The 9,214-nt window shown below is 33.4% G+C and overlaps 1 protein-coding gene across 1 annotated transcript in view; it reads right to left on the bottom strand.

Moving 5' to 3' along the window:
* Positions 1-3,938: 3,938 nt before the first annotated feature.
* LOC123696571 (protein couch potato) overlaps positions 3,939-9,214 on the bottom strand; it is a 152,432-nt gene continuing 147,156 nt past the window's right edge. The window contains 2 exon segments of the mRNA XM_045642831.1: positions 3,939-8,486; positions 8,981-9,185. Of these exon segments, the coding sequence (XP_045498787.1) occupies positions 8,451-8,486; positions 8,981-9,185 (241 nt within the window). The 3' untranslated portion in view covers positions 3,939-8,450.

Here is a 9,214-nt window from a genome sequence, read left to right as displayed (position 1 = left end):
AAGTATATAGTAGAGCTTGCTTTAGCATTAAATAAAGAAGTAAAAATATCACGGCTTAGCAATGTTTAAACAGCTGATTATCAACAACAAATTCCAGAAAATCAATTATCCAATTTTCAAACTAATGTAAAATAAACACTCACAAACTCCTCTCTATTTCATTAAAGACGGGAAGCCCCTGTTTGTTTAGTTTTAAACTCTAGACAAACATCTATCAAAAGATATATTATTTTCATCAGTTTACAATTTACATTAATTAATAATAATATTTCTTCGTTTGTTATATGAGAAAACATTGACTTGTGAACTCACAGGATTAATAAAAATGCTCAAAGCTTTAAATATGTACTTAGTTAAAAAACGTTCAGTTGCAAACGGAAACCCAAACTAAATAGTTCAGTATGAAACAATTTAAAATCATTGTGGAGTCAAAGAGAAAATGCTGGTCGGTTAAATTTCTGCTTAGGTTGTAGCGATATCTAAATAGCAGCTAGGTTCTGTTATTATCACGGTTGAAACTCTCAATGGTATTGGAAATGCATTGTGCTGCACTTTCGTGACCGCTACCCTATCTACTGAATTGTGGTTTAGTTGAAATTACTATGAACTCCGTATTACTTTATATCTAATGCACACAGACTCATTTTAGACAGTTTGACGCTAATTAACGTCGATCATTTAAACTTTTAGTGCACAGCGTCGCTCGTTCTCGATTTGTTTTTGGGTTATACTTATACATATATCTATAGATAAGTACAGAGAAGTATATGATAGGTATAAAAATAGGAGAGCAATATTTAGCACATTATAACAGAATATACAAGTAACTGTGTAGATGTTTATTGTTGGTATACAGTCGAATATTTCTAAGATAATTAAAGTAGGTATAGCGGATTCGATCTTTATAGAACTTGGTATCAAGGTGAGATTTAAGATCAAAAAATGAAATATAATATTTATATATCTTAAATTTTAAATGTTATGGTAACTTTTACTTGTTTTTTTTTAATATTACAGCGGTTAAGTCTCATAACTTAGATACTAGGAACTGTATCGGACGAATATGAAGGGGCTTCATATTTATTCTATGTTTTATTATATTCGTATGTCGGTAAGAATTTAAGAATGGTAAACTTTTTTCTGTAAAAATAAGGCTTTTTATTTACCTGATATAGTAAAGGTTCATCTTACCTACTTAGACATATCGAATTGATATGTCTAAGTAAGATGAACCTTTACTATATCAGGTAAATAAAAAGCCTTAGTATCGATGTTAAACAATGTGTTATCATTTTCCTATATCCAATAATTCAACTTGGCCTGATTTGATTAAATGAAATTTCCCCAGTAACTATGTTTAAGTATAAAACCGAATTTCTGTAGGTATTTCTGAATTTATAACTTCAGTTGCAGCGTATTTGTAAAGTTTTGAGCGTATAAAATATGCAAGCGGGCGAAGCAAGCACAAAAGCTTTTGTGTTGTAATGAAAAATTAAAACTGTGTATTTTTCGAAGTCTGTCCTTCTGTCCGTTTGGTTAATTTGTTCTATAGAAAACATTTTTTTCTTTAATGCCGTACATTGAGGTCGTAAACCAAAATCATTTCTTTTTTAATATAAAAGGAGAACCTTCTTTGTGAAATAATGCAAATGAAAATATACCAATCCCATTTTATCAATACTTCTAAAGTAATAATTATTGTACATGGTAACTATTTTTAAAGCAACAAACAGCAGTGGACGCTCGACACAAATAACATTATTTGCATTTAAATCAATCATTAGTTCTGTATCACTAGTATTAATTCCATTCTCATTAAAATACGCTATCAATTCAATCCCAATGTTTGAATATTCACATTAGTTTCCACTATATCGGCGGGATTAGGTCAAATTACTATTTGTAATGATGATCCCGGAATATACATATAATTCACAAAACCCTTGACTGTATAATATAAAGTTTAATTAAAGTGGAACTTACGCATTGCTGCTTAACGAGTGTACAGAATAGAGACCAGGCAATTTGTGAAGTAGACACAGTCCTTTAAAAGTTACCTCTCTCGGGAAACATAACTGAACTCTCAATGCAATGTAGCTACTTCTTATTGTTAGTTAAGCTATTCAGTTCATTGTATGCGGTAAAAATAATGCAGTTGGAATATACTTACACCCATTTCTTTAATTCGAACTGAGAGCGCACTTGCTTCTATTTTGCTGTAGTTAACTTTGGTATAAAAGTCGCTTCTATATGAAGGAATGTATGCAGTTTTTTCTTGTTATAGGAAAATTTCGTATCTCTTATATGTTTTTTGTAAAAATATTGTATTGTTTGAATCTCTTGTAAGCTTTTACTTATAATGTGTAATTATGAGTAGGTAATCATAAAGATTGTGAATGAAATATAAACTATATTGATTTATTAACTCTGGTCAAAAGTCCTAAGTTCATTTGTAGGGTGCATAAGTGAATACTTACTAATACTTACACCACAGTCCTTCGGCATTATCCAGCCACTCCTTATTCTGCCATAGCTAAGGAACGATATTATTTAAGTGCTTTGAACTAACTTGTTGCTTGTTTAACTGTAGATATTAATAAGCTTAATATAGCCCTAAACGTTTTACCACTTTCATAGGTTGATGTACGATTTTTTTTTCAATTCTATACAAGTTCGTTTATGAAAAACATATTCAAAGGCGAATATAATATTCACCTGATTTGACGAATTATGGGGTTCTCAGGGTCACTGACCAATATAGGCGAGGGTTGGTTCGATCCCCGCCATTGGAAAAATATTGCGTGATGAATATTGTTTTTTGTGTCTGGGTATACACCCATCGTTATAAGAAACACAATGGGTGAAAAATATTGGCTTATTTATTTATTTGCATCTTATTGAAATATTTTGTGTGGTTTATTGTTCCCATAGTATGTTTTTCATCACACTGAGAATCTTGTACCTATATTTTCTCCTTTCGAAAGATCTAAAAGTCCATAAAGTATAACTAGCCCTCACTTCGCTTCGCTTGCGGCACCATTAATTGACAAACATTTAAAAATCTTTGATAGATATTAAAAGCTATAGTAAAATCAATTCAATAATGTAGGTTACTAGAAGCAAGCAAATCGTCCTTAAATTTCCATAATTATTAGACATTATAGTCTACTTTTCCCAATATAAATATGAAATTTTCTTAAATAGCTTACTAGGTATACTTACTTTAACAATATATCCATCACAATTTTGTTGTAAAATACTTACTATAAACACGAAACTCCATGTTCCACGATCCACAAGACGTTTTACCTCGCCAACATCCAACTCATTAACAAAATCCAGAGCAAATTAATTAGCACATAGTGTAACTACGTAATATCACGTTAGCCGAGAAGTGTAAGTTTGGGGATAATGTTATATTAATGCTTCTCCTACTAATTTGCTCGAGGTCTTAAAATGAGGTCACAGTAAGTTCAAATTGTCTAAATAATTACCGCCTCTTGCGGTGACTACGTGTAACTAAGAAGAGTTTACTGCCTGTGTGTAAAGTGTTGCTCTTTTCTGTGTTAACATTTTGTTTTATTGAATCTGTTGGAGTCTATAAGGCTTTTAGTATAAAAATTTGTAAAATCGGTTGAGTAAGTTAACTTCTTTCCCCTTTGACTTTTTTACTCTCATTTTTAAGTATTGAGATAATGACTTATTTATTTTGCTTTTTTGCCAGGTTGAATTAAAGAGTAAATACTTAAATATTTTTAAAATAATGAGACGCCTGCTGGGCGCGTTATTGTGTATCTTAGCCTTCCCTTTGTACAACTTAACCACTCCATCTATCGCTAGTTAGGGAACTCAAATATTAATAGAGTAATTAGAAAAGGTTTTAGTACATATTGCCAGTATGAAGGGCCGATTGAACTATCGCAAAGAAACAAGAATCATAATTTCTCACATAATGTTTATTCCCAATCTTTGGACCCTATAATGCTTTAAAACTAATCATAACATAAATACAACACTGCCATAAAATAAATTATCCTCAAAAGTAAGAATTCATAGCGATTTACCCGCAATAGTCTACGTCGTCTATGTAAAACCAATTTGTTTAAACATTGATCTTAATATATTAAAGAATTATAATAATTGATAAAACTCGTTTTACAAGAGGACGTATCGAAGCATCTCTACAAAGCAAAAGTCAAAGCTCAACCGTCAATAATATAATTATTCTAATCTCGGTTATCCTAATCTAGACACATATTAATATTAATTACTAGATTTCAATATTACAAAGAGGTTGACAAAATAACGAACAAGTTCTCTAATAAATAACAGATCTCATATAAGAAAAATATTAAAAGTAGACTCTTTGATTGTACTCACTCAGATTGAGAGAAATGAAAAATTTGTACAATCAGCGAAGATTTATTAGCTCTGTTCAGATTTCAATTTGGAGACTGATCGGCGCCGAAATCGGAGGGATGTACGAATAAAAACTTCCATTGAGGATCAGCTCAAATTTATTTGAATTAACAATGACGTCTCCAATGCGACAATAGTCAATGAAGTAAGAAATGAAAATTAATGAACATCTATAAAAGTCATAATAATGATACAATTAAGCTAAATTTATCACTATTTTTACAATGTCATTATGTTTTTTTTTCTTAAACCACAATAACACTTTACCATTGCTCTAAAAGCTTTAAATAATCCAAGTCACACAAATCTAACAATTAACCACTAATTTAAATATTTTGTATGATTTTGCTCGATATACAAATAAGTTTTCAGAGACGTTATCTCGCGTCACCGAACTTTTTAAAGAAACACGTTCATTAATACTGAATATGAAAGCGAACATTTAGAAATTATTTTAGTAATTAAGCCATTTGATTAGCCTATAATAACAATAAAAATAACATTAAGACTATTTGCGATAAGTTTAAATAATAATTAAAAAAAATTGCGCGACACTACTCGGGTACTATGCGTCAACCATATTTCGAAAACATAATCTAATCGCATGATAACTCTCTCCGCGTGCGAAAACAACACTTAGTATGTATTAAATACTCCGAACGATTATTTTCTTTCTTTATGCTATTCATATGTATTTCTTACGTTAGTTATTAGCTAATTTTATTAAGGGGCACAGAATTGATATGTTTCCGATGCACGGCGTTTGTGTGATACCGCTTCACTTAACCTACGTTGCAAGGCGATGCTACACCCCTAGCCCTACCCTATCACATGCGGGCCAATGTCACGCGGCTCAGTCGACACGCTTCCGCTCCACTCGATGTCGCAAACAAACATACATTATTCATCGCATCGCATTCACCCGTTTGTTCACCGACTAATTTGATCTTCGCTAAATAATTCCATTCCGTACAAGCTGAAATATTCAAGGTGAAATTAGCCGCCAAGCGAGAACTCCGTTAACGCAAAATCGATACCGTTAGCGTGACATGTAGCCGATTGCATCGCGAGAAGTAGACAAGGATACAGAATAAACGTCTCTATGAAACCGTTTGATTATCTCTAATTACATTAATATTACACGATGATATGTATCGAGTAGTCCCGCAATAGGTGACGTAGCCGTGTCCGCAGCCACTGGACGTCTCTTACGCTATAGTGTGTTGGACGGAATCTTGGCGGCGCCGGCGACCGCTTCGCAACGCGCGAACACGCATACAAGATTATCAAATACGAACATTACTATTAGAGATGGAACATTACGAAATTTTTATAACAATATTTAAACATGAAAGACTTGAAAATAATACTATAAAAAGTGCTCTTAAACTTGGGTAAGTGTGCGTAAACATTGTAATGGAAATTACTATCAACTCACACTTAATCAACATTAGGAACGTGCATACTCAAGGATGGATGTCAAGAAGTTTTACAACAATAGCCTCTATGAAAGCGACAGGTATAAAAGTTTCGTTGTATTTCAAAAGTTGCGTGAGCGGTCACCGCGGCCGGAGGTATGGGAGATCGCTACTACACTATTACACAATCACTTACATACGAATTAGCATTACAATATATCGAATTAAATAAGTAAACATTGACTTAGTACATACAATAGAAATGACAGCGATTTTACGATTTTTTACATACTCAAAAGGTTTTCGTCACATGAATATTGTCGGGCGAAGTGATGTAGCTTATAATACAAACCACAGATAATTTATAAACTATTTATATATTAGTAGAGAAAAACGCAGATCATTATAAGTGATATTCAAAAAAGGTTTTCCTTATAAGGTACATGACTCGGCCCAGGTCTCCGGTGTAGGAAATTGGAATATTTTATATCTCTCATTCCCGCCAGTACGTGCGCCTACAAATAATGTTTGGTACGTTCTGAGGTTAGTATTAAAGTTATGTAAATCGCTCATCTTTGGTGAATACGCCATGACGTTCGGTATGTTACACATTTATCGATCACTATAAACAACGTATAAAATTTTGCTAAGTTTTCTTTTAAAAATTGACAATATTTCTATATATATTGACTAAGATATTTTCATAAGAATTCACTTACAGAAAATTCAACACGACGTGTACACATCGAATCGTCGCGTCAATTTTGTCAGAACATCCGAAACCTTAATATTAGCCTATGCAGGGATATATTTTTTTTTACTTTTTTTATATAATTTTTACATGTTACAGCAGAATACGTTTCTAGGCAACTATAATATAACATTAAGTTTTTATTTTTGGTTTATTGCTATGTCGGAACGAAATGTACTTTCTCGTCACCGCGTTAGACATTTAGGTAACTGAGTCCATTCGCCTGCGACACTCAACTAGCTAAAAATTAAAATATATTAATTTTTTTCATTTCAGTTACACCTAACACTTCAGTAATTTAACTTCATTACATTGTTTAATTATTATGTATGAATAACTTTATTAAATATTAATGTAACTATGCTGATCGTCTACAATAAATACCCTTACCTAATTAATATAGTATTGACCTAAAGGTTACACAGTAAAAGTATCTACTATTTGTTTAATAAGATTATTACCAAGAAGCTCGTCAAAGCATGCAAGTAGAATAATCATTTCACTATTCAGCATGGCGAGTCGCCAGTTAATTACGTCTAACATTACGATTACATTTATTTATTTATTCTTATAAGGCCAATGCTAAATTCTCGCAACACTGAACTGATCTCGACAACACCGCATCGTATACGAGAGGTAACAGACACACACAAGAAAGGTTGAACATAACTCGTGGAAAAAGTTTTGCAAGGCACAAGACATAAGTACTTAAAACAAGAATTGAGTTATAGAGCTAGTGAAATATTGAAGGGTCATAAATGTTAATGTGTACACAGTGGTTAAGTACGACCGGATCGATCGAGCGACTAAATGCGACCATGGGAGTTTCTCTTTGGTTTTCACTAGTTCTAAAACTTGTAACAGAATGATACGATGCAAGTGGTCCCGAAGTCGGGCTTCGAGAGTTCAGAATCGTATTGCACTTCACAGTAAGCGGCACCAAGGGGCGACACTATCTTATTACTTTTACATTTATTGCAAATATCCATTTACACATACAAAGGATCGAAAGACCAACACTAAAGTGCCAGCGCTTTAACGAGTGTTCGAACATTATAAAAATCACTAAGAAAAGCATTAGGTAAATATAATTTGAAATAGTCATGAAATTCATTTAAATATACTAATATTATCGAGACTAAAACAAAAGTATCGTTATTTATTAAAATACAACTTTTATTAAAAATCATTCAACTTGAAATATTTATTTTAACAAAACGTAATCTTTCTATGAAGGGCACCTTTGGTTTTTAGCTTATTCGAATGAGATATATCCTAAAATGTTTTATTTCTGATATTACTCTACAGTCATAACAAATCCTCTCAGTTCAATACTTCGGCCTAGAAACATACAAAACATTCTCATACAATAAGTTAGTTGTAAATAAATCTAATATTACACAAAAAAGAACATTATACATTAAACAAAATAATTTTATATATTAAAATATTTCATTGCAAACGGTAAACAATAAAAGTGGAATGTTAATTAATAAAATAAATCTTTTATGCTAAATTTGGTATCAACATAATACACCACCCTCTGACGCTGGTACTAGGAAATCATAAACATACAGAAGACGAGCACACGTAGCATACATATTAATTATGTCAAGTCCAACATTGTAAAGTCAAATTTAAGAAACGGAGTAAGAATACAATTTCAAAGGAGAACAGTTGGGATTTACCCTTTAGAATGTTTGGACTTGATTTACTGTAAGTTATTATACGATGGATATGTGAAATTGCTTGTGCGAGCTCCATCTTCCATTGCCGTGTTTCTGGGTTGGATATGGTTCAGAGGATAAAGATTGCGCGTCCCTCAGTGAGCTGGTTGTCAAGTGCCGAGAGCCACGAACGAACTAATGCTGTTCGACCTCTTCTCCCCCTTTGGCTCCCTGCTAATAAAAGAAAACTTTAGACATCGAAAACTTTTGCTAAATCTTTATTTAATTGCATTCAACAGTACTCGATACGAAGCGGTTTAGTTTAGAACTACGTATGTGCACGGTGCTAGTGATTTTATTTCAGAGACGATACTTTATAAACTTTGGAATCCTTATAACTTCGGATCGAATAAATATCACGTACTTTTAAAAGAGACGTGGAGTCCAAAGAGTTTTGTTAATTTTTATACCACACGGTTTTTATGAGATCTGGATATTTTTAATTATGATTAATTACAATGTAAATCAATTGTAGCAATATGAAACAGTGTAGTATTTGAAGAGGCAGGTGCGGATGCGGGTTCCCGTCAGGTGGGGTAAATTTTCAATATCGCGCAAGGAGATCGGTTTTATGAAGAAATATTGCGTAATTAAGTTTGAAGGGTGGAGGATTGCATCGGGCCCGTATCCGCGCCTGCGTAATAGCAAACGGTGCGCGTGCATACTTCATGTGCGAGTATCCAGCCGTTGTGTGCCAACTTATGCCTCGCGTATTCGAGATGGATCGGCCCCTCCGAGCTGAGAAGCAGCGCGCCCTGCAGCCGGGCCATGGCCCCCGCCGCTTCGCTTGCGCTAACGAAGTCGACGAAGGCTACCGGGCCAGAACCACCTCCACCGGTCAGAAGCCGCAAACGCGAGAACCCCGGACAGCTGCCATCATTACATAATGTGCCCACACT

This window comes from Colias croceus, chromosome 13 (assembly GCF_905220415.1).
Source record: "Colias croceus chromosome 13, ilColCroc2.1".
NCBI classification, from domain to species: Eukaryota; Metazoa; Arthropoda; class Insecta; order Lepidoptera; family Pieridae; genus Colias; species Colias croceus.
The sequence above is the reverse complement of the archived record's forward strand: the minus strand, read 5'-3'. Positions and strand labels throughout refer to the sequence as shown.